This window comes from Scomber japonicus, chromosome 11 (genome assembly GCF_027409825.1).
Source record: "Scomber japonicus isolate fScoJap1 chromosome 11, fScoJap1.pri, whole genome shotgun sequence".
In the NCBI taxonomy this organism is placed as follows: domain Eukaryota; kingdom Metazoa; phylum Chordata; class Actinopteri; order Scombriformes; family Scombridae; genus Scomber; species Scomber japonicus.
In genome coordinates, this window is record NC_070588.1 from 20,335,848 (window position 1) to 20,353,311 (window position 17,464).

Here is a 17,464-nt window from a genome sequence, read left to right on the forward strand (position 1 = left end):
ATTGATGAATGTGTGTGACAAAGGAAACTAATCTAATTAATTTGATTCAATCTGCGTAATGAGGCAAAATAATTAACAAAACACTGCTGATGCTAATAAAAAGTGACAGCGAGCCATTCCACCTACACAGATGGTTGTATCAAATTTTCACAATTTCCTATGACTTAATTGTTATGCTACATGGCGTGCAAAAGTTGTTGGAAACACCTTCAACTTCAATTCCAAAAGTTGTTTACATTTCTAAAAATGATGCACTGGGGTGTAACTTGCCATAGAGGAAATGAGAAGATCCACCTGACAGTAATATTCAACAACAACATCCATGAACAATTGTGTTTGTCATGGATGTGGTTTGCCAAAACCTAATTTGTTATATACAGTGATATTTTTATCACAAGCACCCTGTCTGATTAGTTGATATGATGTTAGTTCAGGAACACTCAGTGCTGCAATGAAGTATGAAAGATTAGCAATTAATTTGACCCAGCTCTGATTGGATCTTTATTTGATGTGGATCGGTTTTTACAAGAACAAACTTCCAATACCCTGTTAATACCCTGAGTTGTGCCTTGGGACACAAAAATAAGACAGACAAATATGAGAAAAAAGTCAAGGTTTTTATTGTAAAGGTTACTTGTTCTGCAAGGGAGGCAGGTTAAAGACTTCAAAAAGCAAAACTTATGCTCTTTTCCAATCGTTTCTAAATAAGAGATGCAGCTAAATCTGTCATGCAGCGTCAGAGGGAGGACAGACAAACTCTGTGATGTTTATCTAAGGCGATCCATCACTGCATATTTATTTATACTGACGGAACAGGAGAGACACTTTTGTGGAAAAAATAGAAAGTGCATGACCAATGTGCATTTTGATTGTAGCCATGGGGATGTTCTGTGTTTCCACACATGTACACACACAAGTACTGCAGGAGAAAGAAACAGTTTAAACTTCCAAAAGGAGCAACATTTCCAGGGAAACCACAAGAAAGAACTTTTTCAATGTATGAATTTTACATAGAATGAATAATCAGTGAGAAGTCTATACTTTAGGGTAAGTTCTGTTGCATTCAAGAACAACACTGTTGTCAGATAAGCCATCATGGAAATTAATTGAATAGCTGCTTGCATTATGAAGGCTTTAACATTCTCCTGTTGAGGGTGCTGAGTTGGGGGCTGAGTGCTCCACTTAAAGACAATGTAACCTCCACATTTCCAGTTCACTTTCCTTTTGTCACATTTGTGTTAAACACAGGAAAAAATGTCATAAAAAGCTTCTGAGGAGAATAACCCCCCCCCCCCCCCCCCCCCAATCTATATAATGTCACATTAATTCAAAAGCTTCCCTGCTTCATTACAGGGCATCAAAACGAAGCATTTAACGCCTCCCAGTGGCATCATCAAATCTAGTCAGGCAGGCAGACACACCAATTTGGATGCCACACAGTAAACTACACCAAGCAGAGACAATAGCCACAGACACTGGAATAACAAAGACAAAAAAGCTAGATGGGCGAAGTGGAACTTTCTCTTCCTAGCAAAAAAGTTTGTTGCTGCCATAATGCATGGAGATCTGCCACCAAACAGAAACACCACAAAACGTAATCAGAAAACTGTTGGCATGATCTAGAGCATCTGAGTGTCTGAGGCTCTGAAAGACACGCAGGGGTTGAAGGAGCAGATCGAAGAGCTAGAGGACTTGGATGACCAGAACGCTAGTATCATCTCCCCAGCCAAGGAGATAACTATTGCCTGTGGCAGTAGGCAAAGGTGGAGCGAAAAAAATAATACTATGAAAATCACAAAATGCTTGCAATTTCAAAGGTTGAAATCGAACACTCATTTTAAACAATCTTCAGGTCAGAATCTAAATCATTACACCCCTGTTCGAGACATTGCCCAGCCACACAAGGCATCATTTGTGGACAATGCAAACCAGTACCTCATCCAGATTGTCTTAGGCTCATGCACACAAGTCCATATACAGGCACACCCAATCCCAGAATTGCACAAACACAAAGAGAAACCACACACCTAAATGTTGTCTATGTTGTGTAGAAAGGTTGCAATAAAGAAAAACCCAACTAAACACTATGTTTCAGTCTTGCACCTGTCTATAAGCTGAGACAGAAGTTTCCCAGGCCAGAAACTGACACAGTGAACAGCTGAAGACAGAAACAGCCAAAACTTCACTCTTCACTACATACAGCAAAACAGAAAGTCATAAATCTAATGATCCCATGATCACTGTCTTCATTATCCTCCGTCAGTTGGTCAATTTGGCAGCCACGGGTAGAAGTTCAGGTCAAGGACCAGCGAGTGAGACTAAAAGATTTGCTATGGGGTATCACCATTGGCTCCAACTCACATTCCTCCTCTTCTGGGGGTTCATAACCTCATCACCTCCTCTCCTCCTCTAGCAGCCCTTCCACTCTGTCACTACATCATTCTCCACCTCTATGTCAGACAAACGTATCTATTACACCATCTCCATCCAAACCACAAATGACATTTATGACTCACCAATTTCACAGTTAAAGGACTAAATTGCACATTGGCCATAACAATACACCTCTGGGAAGTAACTGATCTCGAGGATAACAGTGAAGCTGATGTTGAGACAATTAATGAGCAGAAATTATTGGCGTGGGAGAAAAGACGTGTTTTATGTGGGAAAAGTGAAAAGCAGCTGTGACGAGTGAAATGCTTGGACTCAACGGAAATTTGAACAAGGCTTTAACCACTATTCAACCCACTCCTCACTTGGCGAAGAACGGGAACACACACAGAGAAATTTACACATACACACACATAGTAGCAGAAAGTGGGGCATACCTGCCACACTACTTGAGTATCAAGGTCAGAGAAGACTTATCTTTGCCACCCATGAACGCCTGTCAAAATACTGACACACAAACACAATCGCTACTCTTCCAAATGTAGGCATTTTTACAACACTGGGAACAGGGGTCAAGCAGGTTGTGCCTTCCCAGGGTACATTGCTTGGTTGGTGGCCAGGGGCAGTGACAGAGTCAGCTGTTGTCTCTGTGGGGGGTGCAGGTCTACAGGATCAGTTCCAGACCAAACAACAAGCACCCTTGTGAGCATTTTAGGTTAACAGATTCAAGATTCTTTGCTTTCAACAAACAATACACACATTCCTAAGGCTGCATGAGGATTAACATTTGTCAGCGCTGCTTCCCTCCAGTTAATTTGGAGTTGTGTTCATTCTCCTGTGATTCACCCTGTCCTGGAATATCACAACTGAGCAGGGAGTGGGAACCTGGCAGTTCAGAGGAGTTTGTCTTTCCCACTAGCTACCGCCTTTCCCAATGCTTCCATCACACATCCCACACACAAACTGTTACTCCAGAAATCTGCTAATCTGCCCATCCTCCTCCTCCTCCTTCTCTTTCTCCTCTAGGAATTACAAATGACTCATTCTGACCAGATTAAATGACCGCCAAGGGAGAAAAACTCTATTCTGTTAATACTATATAAACAAAGAGAAATTCACTCAGGAGAAAAAATGGGAGCAAAGGTCTACATAGATCTCAATATTAGCTTGTTGCTTCATCCTTCAATAGAGAATGAGGGATAAAGGGAAGATGATCTCACATTATTTATTCGTTATTGCCTTTATAAAGTCACCATGATCCAATCTAGCCTCAGCATTATGGCACTTGTATGTGCCTGCACACATTAGCATTTCAGTGTGAGTTGTTTATACTGTGTATTCACTCCTGGCCTCCGTTTAGCCCCGCTGATTGTGAAGGAGGCCAAACAGGAGGCTCTGATACCCAAAGTCACGTCCTGTGTTTGTGGACACAAAGGGATAAACTCACTGATGTGGACATCAGCCAATACACTTATTTCTTTCACCAGATTCAAATTTATGCCAGTGTGTGAACATAAAATTCTCATTAAAAACATGTGACTACATCTCAGGCATGTATCTGTGTCATTGTTCTGGATATAACTGATGAGGAAACCCCCTTTTCTGTTCACCGTACTGCAGTCTGGACACATGAAAGCCCCTCACAGGATTGCAAACTTCCTGTTACAGACCTCCCACATGTGTGGATGGGGAAATATGCAACTCCCGCCAATAAATCTAGAATGTTGTATTATTCCAGTTTCATTGGTGTCATCTGATCAGTGACAAGATGTTCAGCCAGACATACACCTCCTCTTGTGTCCTCTCCTGTCCTCTTGTTCTGTCCAGATCTACCTTATGTTTGTGCTCTTAAATCTAAGCAGACAATGCATAAAAGATAAAACAGCCCACCAACATCCCCTCACCTTGATTTATCCTACTTCTGTGTGAGAGATGTTTCTGCAGGAAACTTTACCCACGCTTTAAAATAAAGCACCAAATGTGATCATGTGACTTTAGTTATGTGTATTTGAACTAATTGTGTATCTCTGTTTGCCATTAAAGTAAATAATGGATAATCTACTTGAATGTGGAAGCTGGATCTGGAAAAATATATAAATATTACCTTCTTCTTTTGGGATACCACCTTGTCAAGCTGTTCCTCAGGTTGGCTCTATTTAAAATTTGGGATTCCGCTTTCTGTCAGACATTAAGGTCTAGTGACCAAAAGTTTGGCTTTATTAGTAAATATTTGCATTAGACCTGGGTTACCATTTCCATTATAGCTGTTCCCAAACAAATCTGACTAAATGAGTGACTTAAATTGTCATTTTGAGTGACAGATTCCCTTTGATGAAGCTTTTTTGAAATACAGAATATTTTGCATTTGTAATTTTATCATTGCAATGGTTGATTTTCACTGTCACGGTTGATAAGGTCTATTTTGGGTATTCCACTTTGCTAAGCAGCAACAGTTATAAGCAGTTTTCAAACCTACACCCACAAACAAAGACTATGTGACAAGCTTGAAAGCCCCTGAAAACACAGTTAAGCACATAGAGTTTTGTCACATTATTTCAAAAGTTAATGAACTTTCATATTTATTTTTCTAACGAAGTCTAACATCCTTTTGTAAATGTATAGAAAACGCGTCATTACTTTTATCCACATGAATGTCAAGGGCAGTTCTAACTTTAATTTGCTACCTGATTATGCCTGATAACATCTCATATTAATTTACTTGAAATGGGAATGTGCAATGTTGCATCTTCTATCCTTAAATCATCTACAGCATGCTGACATAGAAACAGGGACACACTAATGACTGCAAAACACAGAGCAGCTGTATTTCTTTCTGGCTCTGTGGGATCAGACAGCTGCCTATACAGTGCAGAAGATGTATCTTTATTCTATTAAGAAACATGCCTGAAAAATGTAGAAATGGTTATCTATACCATGCATACCATGCATTGCACATCTTTCTTATTCATTACCCCGCTATAACTCTCTCTCTCTCTCTCTCTCTCTCTCTCTCTCTCGCTCGTTCTCTCTCTCTCTCACACGCACGCACGCACGTCTGCCCCACCCTCTCCTCCTCTCCCTCTGCTCCTCTCCAGCAGAAGTGGAGGAGGCAGACTTGGGGTAAACTCAACTGAAAGAGTGCAGAGCAGCAGAGTCCGACCAGAAGTAAAATCAGTGAATCCTAATCCAAATAAAATTACCACAGACTAAATACAAACATCTGGGGGAAATAAAATGCGTGTCAGTTACTCTGAAGCAAATTCAATTTTAAGAAATGACTGTGGTAAGCTACTGACAGGGATTAACACACTAAATTAACCATGTGAGCACACTGAATTCATCAAAGAGAGGGCAGAATTGCTTGCAAGCAGATGGTACATGAATGCATGTACACATATATGAATTACATAAAGAAAATACTACTCGGCCACACTGATTGGAAGTTGCACACATTAACTGAATGAGACAGAGTTTATGTGATATTTTTGCACAAATATACCTGTAATCTCCCCAAAATGATATACTGTATATATATTGTCCACTTACCTCAGCTTTAGTCAGGTCAACGCTTAGTGAGAGAGCCGCCAGCAGTAACAGAGTACCTGTCGGTAGCAGCATCGTGGCGGCGCGCAGTGCAAACTGTGTGCGCAACGGTGCCGAGTGCCAGCAAAAAAACACCTGTTGACCACTTCTTGTCCTTTTTCGTCAGGTAATTCACGGTTTAGCTGCAGAGCACCGGCAGCACGTTTAGCTGCATCTTTGTCCGAGACGTTATGAGGTTCTGATCAATGCAAGTTGGTCTTGTTTCTTCTGCACCACACCCCCTCCCAAAACGACCACCCTCGCCCATGCAAACGGTTACAACCCAGCTCATACAAACACTTTGACTTTTCTCGGTAAGGAGAGGGACTACTCGGCACACTTTGGTGTTTTTGTGAGAATATTTGAGAAGGTTTTGGTGTTACAGATACCTGTTGTTAAACTTTTCATCTCGGGAACTCGCGCACCCCCCCGCCCCGTGGTACCTGTTTCCTTGTTTCCTTCATCCTGCCACTGTATGCAAGCAAGGTGACTGTAAGTAATGCACTTTATTAAATTGATAACAAGTTAATGACTTATATTGGTGAAAAATCTAACTTTGTAGTTGTTTTCTGAAAGTGGTCTCACGAGGACCAGCTGCAGGACAGCACCCTCTTTCTTTACAGCAAAAACAGTGAAAATAGGAATTTCGTGAATTGATTGAGACATCGGTGAGGCAGGTCAGCGATACAAACTCTTGAGTAGCCTGTGATATTCACTTTGGGGGTCTTGGTTTGGTTCAGGTCGGCCAGTCATGCACTAGAAGTGTCTCCACAAGTGAAACAGCGGCGTGGGACTAGAGTTTACGGTCTGCATGAGTGGGACCATGCAAGGACAACACAGCAGAGGAGTAAAGAATGTGAGGTGAGCAGAACAAGAGCGCAATTCACTGCAAAGCTTTAATAATGTGTTTGCTGGTTATTAACTGTTATTCTCATGAATTGCAGGCTGGTGCTTCTGTGCCTCTTCATTGCCATCCTCGCCTCAGGAGCGCACGCAGTAAGTTCTCTGTCCTACTTGTTTTTTTCTGTTTTTTGTTTTTGATTTGTTTTTTGCTTGTCAGTTTTCACTTGCAAAGTGCAGCCTCACAACTAAAAGTTATGAGAAGGAGCCTGCTAAAGTCTCCAGGCTCGGTTTGTCAAACAGACCTCAGTGTGCCAACAGTGGGAATGTCTGGCTCAGGGAGTTCCTCCTATAGGAGGGTTTTGGCTTTGCATGCTTGTAAATAGCAGCTAAACTGAAAACAGTTTGTCTAAATGGTTCATGTTGCAAGTTTAGTGGTTTAAATTAAGACACTCACTGCTTTTGCAAAGTCGATAAACAAAAACGTAATTTAGGGTGTAATTTTGGGCTATATCATGTTTCACTTGTCCATTGACCTGGCAGGGATTGAGGGTGGGGTTATAACCTCTGCAGGAATGATGACATGTTGTTGTACTTTATGGGTGCACACAGAATATTACAACTTTCCTTAATGAGATGTGAGCCATTACATTCCTACACCTAGTGACTTAAGTTATACCCACAAACATGTGTGGGTATAACTTAAGTCACTTTCAGGAACACACAACAGATTTAATACCAGTTGACTGGGGAGGGCTTATGGTTTTGGGGTCAAACATTTACCAGTTGGTAAAATGCTACTTTATGGGTCAGTAGTTAAGGTTAGGGTAAGGCAAGTGGTAGTTATGCATAGGGTCAGGTTGAGTCTCCAGGAAATGAAGCCAAGTAAATGTAAATATACCAAAAGTGACTTAAGTAAACCTATATGTATGTGTCAGTCATTCTGGATATCAGCCAGATCCTGATTTTTAAAGCACCAAAGACAATTTATTCTGAGAAAAAACAACACTTTCAAATCTGCTCTGTCCAATCTGTGTCATCACTTAATGATGATGGCATTAAAATAAATGCAGATTAGACTTGACCTGTCAGCAGACATGTGCCTTATTTATGATTTGGAGATTAAGAAAATTCTCCTTATGCAATACTTACACACTCTTATGTACATGAGTCCATGAGTTATTGGTTACTGTAATCTTTCTGTCTGTACTGGTCCTGAAGTGATTGCTTCCTACCACGACTCCAGTGTAAGAAATGGGGATCAAAATCTGTGTGAAATCGTATTCAAAAGATAGATAAGGAGAGATAAAACTTTGAAAAACACTGGTGTGGTAATTTATGTAAACTGCACAAGTTATTGCTTTGTTGTAAAGAATTCATGTGGGTTTTTATATGAATGACTGATTAAATAAATAACTAATAAGATCCTGCAAGCAGGGCTGCAGTATTGTTGTGTCCCTATATTCTCCCATGATTTATGGGCTACTGACATTCACGACAAGGAAAGCATCCCTGAAGCAGTTTCATGTCCTGTCAAAATGTCCCTGAGCATGATGCTGACCCTCTTTCTACACCTTTATTTTGAGTCCGTCTAGAGAAATGGATGCAGAGGAGCAGGAGCAGGAGTTTTTCAGAGCTGCTCCAGTTACAGTGAATTAGAGAAAGTATGATGGTGTTAACCCAATGATAGTCAGGAGGAATCTGAATGAGTCTATTTTTAAGATAACTACAGACATAATACACAAGTGGAGCAGCTCCACGTGTTTGCTGACATTACAGTCTACTGTTTCCATTTTGGAAAATTAATTTTTATTCACATAAATTATTAGTTTTTCTCACACACCTACATGCATAAACACCTTTACTTCCATTTGACCTTAATTTTACAGGTTATCATAGAAGTTAATGTTGAAGAGAGAATGCAGTTGTTTTATTGAAATGATCATGATGTTTAACTGGGCTGAAAAATAATGTATGAAATGGTGAGTAATAGTTTAATGACACATTATTCTTACCCACCCACTAAGCCCACCTTCCGTGGTGCTGTGTGTTTTGTGAGCGTGAGCGTGTGGCACATGAGTGTGTTTTGCTTTTCTGTGTGTTGAAGCTTGTTCAGATTTCAGATGTTCATTGGTTCTGTAAGGTATTTAATATCATACTCAGAGCTCTCAGATGAAGGGTTATTTTCACAGATTTTTATAAAAAGGCTCCGTTGTCTCTTGCTTTTATCAGATTTGGTAGGGGCTCAATTAAAAGCGTGTGACACAGCTCAGGTCCTCTGTGTATTGTGCAGCTTTTCTCCAAGGCCACAGTACTGAAACACAAGAGGCTAATTTTAGTTTGGCAACATCCATGTGCCCTTTGCAGGCAAGTTAACTGTCAAATGAAGAAACAGCTCACATTGATTATAACCTAAGTAGAAACAAAACAGTGTCAGTTTCAGGGGGAAACACAAAACCAGCATCTGACTTTTTGGGAAAATATATCTGTTTGTGCTCAATAGAGATGTTGTTGAAAGGTTATTCAAGAGTCAGTTTCAGTAGTTATGAGCTGTAGGTAATGAGGCCATTAAACGTTGTTTTAGCAACAAAAAGGATGAAGAAAACAGTTCTCATGTTTCCCATTAGAAACATCATTTCTCTAACTCTGTGCATTAGAAAACATGTTTCTGTTTTATATCAAACCCAAATCTGCCCCACAGGACCATTTCAGTTCTTTGAACCAGACCCCCATCTCTGTGTTGTACTGTTTCCCACCATCTGCCTCCACGTGACGATAAACATTTGGAATTCCCCTGGCTAGCAAAAATTAAGTGTCAAGATGCGTTGCATGTAAGATTTTTACGATGTTCACATTCCCCCTACATTGCGAACGAACAGGAAAACATGGTGTGTAATGTGACTCACTGTTTAATAAACAGTGAGTTGCAAGAGCCTCTGAAAGTAGGAGTCAAAACATGACAAATTATCACCTTTATAAACTTTATTTACTTCTCTAGCAGACACAGAGAAACTTTAGTATATCCTGTATTTGGAGTTGTGTTTCACCTGACAAATTACAGGTCCAATAATGACTCTCCTTTTATCCCATTTTTGGCCCCCACCAGCTTCTGAGGAAAATATCAGGGGGTTTTTTGTCTTGTTTTTTGCTGGGCTGGTATCAGTTGCCTTCTGTGGCTGGAAATGAGGTTGATGAGAGCACTAGCCATGAACCAACAATGAAGTTGTAAAACAAAACAAATTAGCTCAAAAACATTAAAAAGCCAAGGAGAGCTGAGAGGAACTGCAGATTTCATTAACTAATTATCACAACAAGTGACCCCTTTCACATTACACATAGCTATTTTTGGGCCCTGTTCATATAAAAAGAGTCTATATCCACACTAGCTGGCCCGTGACTTTGTGAAAATGGAACCCCTGGGCTCCAGAGAGCAAAAACAGGATTGTTTGCATGGCTGCTTGTGCGACCCCCTCCACAAATTCTCACAAACCCTGCACACAAATACCGTTTATCAGTGTCCGTTGGAGGAAGGAAGGCTCTTGAGGCAGTAATGTTAACAGGATGCTTCGTATAGGACCCTTTGAGATGCTTTGATTCTCATGTGTTTGAGAATATATTTCAAGATGTGTTCGAACACGATGGAATGAGGGGATGATGCTGGCAGCGGATGTGTGAGTTGTGGGAATTGGGTATGTGACCAGAGAAGAGAAGTTTTTTGGCTACAGATTCCTACAGTACCTGGAAACCCATCTGCAACATCTGCTTTAGCAATTATTTCTTTTTAGCTAAGTGGATGATTGTTACAAATGTTGTTTCTGCATGTGCCTTTTTGGCATCAGTGTTCCACTGTGACCATGCAAACTAAACCAGACTGAGTATGTTTTGAATATCCATAAGAGAATAAGAAAAAGACGCAAATGAAGAAAACATTAGTTACACCGCCGTGCCGTTTACTTGGGAAGCACTTGGTTTAGCGTAACCCTGCTTCTGAATGTGAATGAGCAATGTGTGTCGGGGTCAGCCAATGGAGACCAGACACGTCTGACCTCCCAAATGTGATTGTTTTATAGGGGAGGAAGGCGTGTGTCCAGGGCGAGGGGAAGATGTCTGCCTGTGATAAGAAGAAAAATGGCTAGTACATCCCCTGCCAAAAACTGGCTGTGATATAGAGAGTGCCGGGTTGTAACAATTAGGGGAAGAGCCCATTGTGCTGTACTGCAGGAAGCCATAGCCTCGGATGAAGCCCATGTGTGGGGCTTCCCTGTCACCGGTGTGTGCAAGCATGAACGTGTGTGTTGTGCACTGAAAGACAGATTTAAGAGAGGCAGCATGCAGTTTCCATTGAGGTGTTACCCTCACTTCAGAGACCGACCCCTCTGACCTTTCTGCATTTGTAATGCAACATTTTTTAAGATGGATGGCCATGAGTGCGTCTGCTCACATGTTAGTGGGTGTACAGTATGCGTGTCTTTTGTTTGCTTAAGAATTGTTTCCTCAGCAAAAGCATTCTTTTGTAAAACGTGACTTTGTGGTGATTATTTTATTAGTCCCTGCAGTTCAGCATTGTGACTGTGAGGAAAGGCCTGGTGAGCTTGGCTTTTTGCCCCCATTGGTGTCCAGGTTGCCTCATTAAACAAGCATTAGTGAACAATTATGAATACAGCTGTAGAGTATTGTAGAGAATGATAACAAGGTCAGTAAAGTCAATCCTACGTGAGATTAGTTTGTGAAATACCTGATGATATGTGAGCCAATTAACACTCTCACCTAGTTTTCATTCTCACACGTGCATAGAGTGTGTGGTGTGTTTATCTGTGGGCTTAGTGAGGTCCAATTTTATGGGAAACATCCTGAGTCCAGAACTGTGTGAGGAGAAAATAGATTACCCAGAGAAGCTCTCTAAACAGGAAAAGGAAGCGGGGTGGAGTTAAATGTGTCAGAGTTTCTTTACAGCCCTACTGGACCCCACATAGTTTGGCAACTCCAGAGAGTGTTTACTGACATGGATATCTACATTTTAAATTCAGCCCTGTTCACACTGTACATGCAGGAACATGAGAAAGAGAACGTAAACCACTTAATAACATTTAGTTAAACAAGATCAACTTGAAAATTATTTCAAGTATTATTTCAAGCTCCTTGAAGTATTTCAAAGAGCTTAATGACGTCTCAAAATCAAAAACACTCATGTATCAATATGCCACAAAATGAGGGACAGTAAATGACCTAGATTCTCACACACACACACACACACACACACACACACACACACATACACGCACACACACTCACTTACAGATACACCTCTGTATCTGTTTTGAGGCTCATTCTGGATACGTTTGAGGTTATTAACCCATATTCTAGCAGCTCCATACACACAGTCTATTGGATAAATGCATAGATTGCTTGCAAAGTATATACAGTCTATATTTGATCTCAAAGACATCTTGGTTGCCTGCTGATGAGTGTTTGACACCACCTGGGTGCTGGGTCCGTATGGGTTGTTCCCATTTCTGAGTGTATATCCATGTGTACCTGTGCGGTCCTTCATGAGACTTAAAAGCACTGAAGTGATCCTCTTCAAATGAAATTAAATCAATGCCAAATGCCAAATTATGATGTGAAAATCTGTACAGATAAAGAAAAAAACTTCCATGTGCAATGGAACAGGGAGATAGGAATACCAGTGATTTAACTCCATGGATAATCACAGTTCATGCTTCATTTTCATTCTCAGTCATGTGTGACAGAGTGCAGTCAAACATCACACACGTACCAGTATCCTGGTACAATATGTGTGTGTGGACACACACACACACTCTCTGACTGTCTTTTTCACAGAAATAGTACTTATAGGTGGTTTACGTCTATTTCAGAAAGTGTTATCTATACTATGTACTTCTGTCTTGGAGCTAGACATACATGCTAAATGATTTTATTGATGTCACCCATTCCTATACGTACCTACTGTATATACTTCTATCTAGGAAGTACTTCCCTTTAGTCATTAGTCATTTATGTATGCAGTCTTGTTTGATATTAGGTTTTTTGCAGGAAAAAAGATTATTTTCACCTCTCTGTAATCTCCCCATAACAATAAGTCAGTGGTTAGTGTAAATGTCATTTACTGCAGTAAAATCCAGCAGTTTAAACAGACTTTTATTGGACTTGGAATGAAGTTCAGAAGTAAATTAATTGTGGACATTTTCTCTGGAATATTCCTGTATACTGTATGTATATATATATATATATATATATACATATACATATATATATATATATATATATATATATATATATATATATATATATGTATATATGTATATATATATATATATCCGCCTGTGTCCTTTGCCCTTCTCCATCGCACAGTGATTAATGGACGGACACAGGGGTCTCATCAGGCTATGCTGAAAGAATTCCAAACCCTCTGTCCTCCCAGTCCTCCCAGGCTTCAGTCTCTCACTACAGATCCGTCCCTCACTTCCTTTTATAGCCTCATTCTGCCCCTGGTCTCTATCTCCCCTGTCTTCTGTCCCCTTGCTCTCTCTCTATTCATCTCTGAAAGGGACACTTGGCAGACGGTCTGTCCTCCCTCTCTCTCACTCTTTTTCTCTCAGTCTGTGTCCATCAGCTTTCAGCTCCCTCACCATTTATCCTTCCTCCCCCTCATGTCCTCCTCTTACACGTGCGCCTCTAGTCGTCTGTCTCTCCTCAGTAGAGGTACCTTTTCTCAATGAGCTCAGATGGAAAGATTGTTTCAGCTGTGTTTAGACAAAGAACATACATATTCCTTTCTCACAATTTGCTATGAGCTTTCTAGACTCTGTACAGGTTGGTTCAACAGGTGCCCACATAACGATTTCATTTCTGGCACTGTTTGTTTGAATTTGATTTCAGGAAGTTTCTGTGATACACTGATATGTAGACTGGAACTAGTCATATCCTGCAGGTGGTGTGAAGGCCCCTCCAAACTGTCCCGATGATGATATCTCATCAAGAGACCATTCACTGATCTCACTGCCGTGCCTTGTACAGTTCCTCCTCTAGACGAGAAGCATACACCATTCGTTTCCATTCCAGCTGTGGTCTAATTGATTAGACTGAATTATTTCGTGTCATGGGAAGAATGTTAACAAAGTTAAATACGGACTTTGTGATAACATGACCATGTCCAATTTCTCTCTCTCTCTTTCTCCCTCTCTCTCTCTCTCTTTCTCTCTCATCCTGTCTGCTGCTCTGTCTCTTCTCCTTTTTTGCTCTCCAACTCTGCCATGAAGAACAAAATAACTGGGTTCACATCAGTATCATGACTGACTGCCCATCTCTTACCTCAACCTACATAATCATTTGAGGTCAAACCTGAATTTTAACCTCAACTTTAACCCTCATCTGTGCTCATTTTCAAAGAAATTCCTAATATTAAGATGCCTTACTACTCATAAATAGAAATAAAATATTGACATTTGTATTCTCAGGCCTCTCATAGTGTTACTGAACAGATCCTCCCATCTGGATGTCATTGATCATCTGATTAGTGGGGGGGTGAGCAGCAGGACTATCAACATAACACAGTCTGACATGCAGGTCGGCCTGTGCGCACCAAGGTCCAGAACAGAAACAGGTCTAATCCCACCTCTATTTAGTTCATGGCCCTAGCAGGAAGTACTGATTAGAAGTGTGGGCCACTGGGAAATGGAGTTGAGTCTCTGTGTGACCTGAGGCCAGTTAAGGAGAGGGAAGGTCCAGCTGTGACAGGTCCAGGGCAGAAATCAGAGCTGTGTTTACACTGGAGCCTTGCCAGAGGAGCACAGAGGAGTTTCTGCTTGACCCTACTTCTTTCAGGTCCCTCTGCTCTAGTTCACGGTCTCCTTCAAAGTCATGTCCTGTTCTTTGCAGTGTGACCCTGTCCCTACAGTTCCCTTTCACTACTCCCCCAACATTATTTTAATTCTGCAACAAAATCATAAAATGCATTTAAAGAGCAGACGTCTGTAGGAGAGATCAATAAAGTAACTTAAAGTTTCACGTGCTGTTACTGATGGACTGTATATCAAATAAGGTCTGTTGGGTTCAACAGTTTTGGGGCAACAGCTGAAAATTCACATCTGGTGTGATCTTTTTCTTTGCAAATCCATTTCACAATATTTCGACTTGCTCAATGTAAGATTGACATTTCTGTCCTTCAGCCAGTCACTCTCATGTTGAGCCCTGAAGATTTTATAAGACAGGAAGATCTTTTTTGTGTTTAGTTTCCCATACTGCACTAATGTTCTACAAATGCATGTCAGAAAAAAGAGAAGATGATCACTGAACAAGCACCAAAAAATATGACAGCTGGTTTGAGAAAACTGTTTATTTCCATTGGGAAGAAGTCAAATTATTTAATATGTTTAAAAAAAAAGATTTTGGGACTCAAAAATAGTTGCACACTCAGTAACTTGGTGAGATTGTTTGTTTGTTTTTTGAGAGCCTCATCAAATACACCACTGACTGAGCTCTCATTTATCTTGCTGTCAAATAGGAAACCATAAGAGCAGTTGGGTTAATCAGTCTGATACATACAATATCAGTCAGACTCAGGAGTTCCTCAGTGGATGATTTTTGTCATTCTTTGTCAGCTCAGTAACTTTATCATCACATACACTTTGACTGTTTCCGTTTGATCATCCGTTTTTACAAAAGTGTTTGTCTGGGGGGTTTTATGGAGACTACAGTGCAGGACTCAAAATCTCCAACAGGACATTGGTGGGAGTGTGAAAGGAAATAGGATTGCTGTAAAGAAGCAATAGTGCAGACAAGTTGTTCTGTTTATCAAGCAAAAAGAATCAGAGAGCTTCATTATGGTCGGCCCGAGAATTATCCTTATCACCATAATGGAGGCCTTTGGGACATCTAGTGTTATATCAAGACATGCCTCAGTAAATAAAACACTCCGCCAACACAAACATGGTCATGTTTGATGTTTTGGTTTTTCCGGCTTCTATATGTTTGCCTTTCTGTTTTGTTTGAGTATGTTTGTTTAACAGTTGAAATCTGATTATATGATTCAATTCTCAGTCAGACTATTGCCGGAAGGCAAATCTGCACATGAAATATAAACTCGTTCTTGGTCTGACATGCTGCCCTACTTTTTAAGTCATTTTGGTTTAATTATTTTCTAAAAGTTGAAATTATAGTGGTCTGCCAGCCTAAGTACCAGCCAAGTGAATTGATTGCTGAAAAAGTATCAGTCCTGATGTATATCATGAGGGAAACATTTCCTACAGCCCACATGAGACACACAGCAGACAGCAACAATGAGCAGCATGATTTGGTCTCCAGCTCTGCTTTTCAACTCTTTGCAGTTTGTGTGTATGCTCACACACACACAGACATTTGTGGTTTTATGTTTATATCTTCCCACTCACATTCATGGGGGGCGGGGAGGGGGGCATTTAGACATGATTCTTTATTCTTTTTATCCAGAAAAACAAGAATGTCTTCCCCCATATTCCTGAGTCCTGCCTGACTCATTCAAGAATCAGACAAGCCTTCAACTACAGCATCAGAACAGTCCTTGGTGTCATTAGCCCAAAGTCAAGTGTCTTAAATACTTTATGGGTTTGGTCCTGTTTATTTGTATGTAAGGGCAAAGACCTGATGACATAAAATAACAAATGTGACATTTCTGTTTGGCAGCCTTAAAGACAGATTGGATAAAAGCAAGGACAAAGGTGTTGTTTTTTTTAAAACATGATGAGCACTCAAACCTGCCTAGTTTAGTCCCTGTTGAATTGGACTCATATCATTTTCCCTCTTTAGGCAATTTGTTTGGGAAGGTCTGAACACAGCCATCACTGTCAGGTTGCATACCAAAACAACCATTCAGGGACCCTTTAGAGGAGGTGGTCTCAGTCTGGTCTCAAATGAACTGTGGTGTGAATCATTTTTGGGAACGTGATCCAACTACAAGGCCTCCTCTGCAAGTTTGAGCTAATTGGCTCCTATGTCCAGGTGTGCTTCAATCAACAGCTACTAGCAGCTAGCTGGAAAGAGAATCGAGATTTGACTTGTACTAACAACACAGTACATTGCATGTGGCCAGAGGCCCTTCTTCCTGCACTTACCTTCTCCTTCCTGCCTCAGACACAACTGACCAATAAGCACAGAAAACGTTCTCACTTGGACTTATTTTTTTTCGGTGTGAAAATAAACTGAACCAAAGAAAATGCAGCAAGTTTACCAACTCATCCATTGATTCAGATCACAGCAAATTATCTAGATGTGTTTGCTTTAACTTCCCACTTTTTTATGGTGAGTCTAACAAAGAGATGGTTCTCAGCTGGCAAAGGGAGTATCGCACAATTGCAGCACAGATTCACTCCCACCCTGACATTGAGATATAGTGCAGATATGTATCAAGGCAAATCACGCAGCATGTATCCATCATAGATATGTCTCACACAAACAAAAACATTCTCAGAGCTTCTCGTTGAAAGTGGCCAGGTGTTTCAAATTCAATGATTTTTTTCTTTTTGGCATCTATATCATTAGTGTGAAGAAGGGCAGCTTTTGCCTTGGCAAACCAGTGATAAATGGTCTGACATGTGTGTGTGTACATAAATGTACACACGGTGAAAATACTCACAAAATATGGCTTTGAACTAAA

General features: G+C 40.6%; 2 protein-coding genes across 2 annotated transcripts in view; one reads left to right on the forward strand and one right to left on the reverse strand.

Moving 5' to 3' along the window:
• col4a1 (collagen, type IV, alpha 1) overlaps positions 1–6,147 on the reverse strand; it is a 41,638-nt gene extending 35,491 nt beyond the window's left edge. Inside the window, exon 1 of the mRNA XM_053329067.1 lies at positions 5,938–6,147. Coding sequence (XP_053185042.1) covers positions 5,938–6,009 — 72 coding nt within the window. The 5' untranslated portion in view covers positions 6,010–6,147. The remainder of the gene's footprint in view (positions 1–5,937) is intronic.
• A 649-nt stretch (positions 6,148–6,796) lies between these two features.
• Positions 6,797–17,464, forward strand: part of col4a2 (collagen, type IV, alpha 2) — a 56,458-nt gene continuing 45,790 nt past the window's right edge. Inside the window, exons 1-2 of the mRNA XM_053328264.1 lie at positions 6,797–6,834; positions 6,918–6,969. Coding sequence (XP_053184239.1) covers positions 6,797–6,834; positions 6,918–6,969 — 90 coding nt within the window. The remainder of the gene's footprint in view (positions 6,835–6,917; positions 6,970–17,464) is intronic.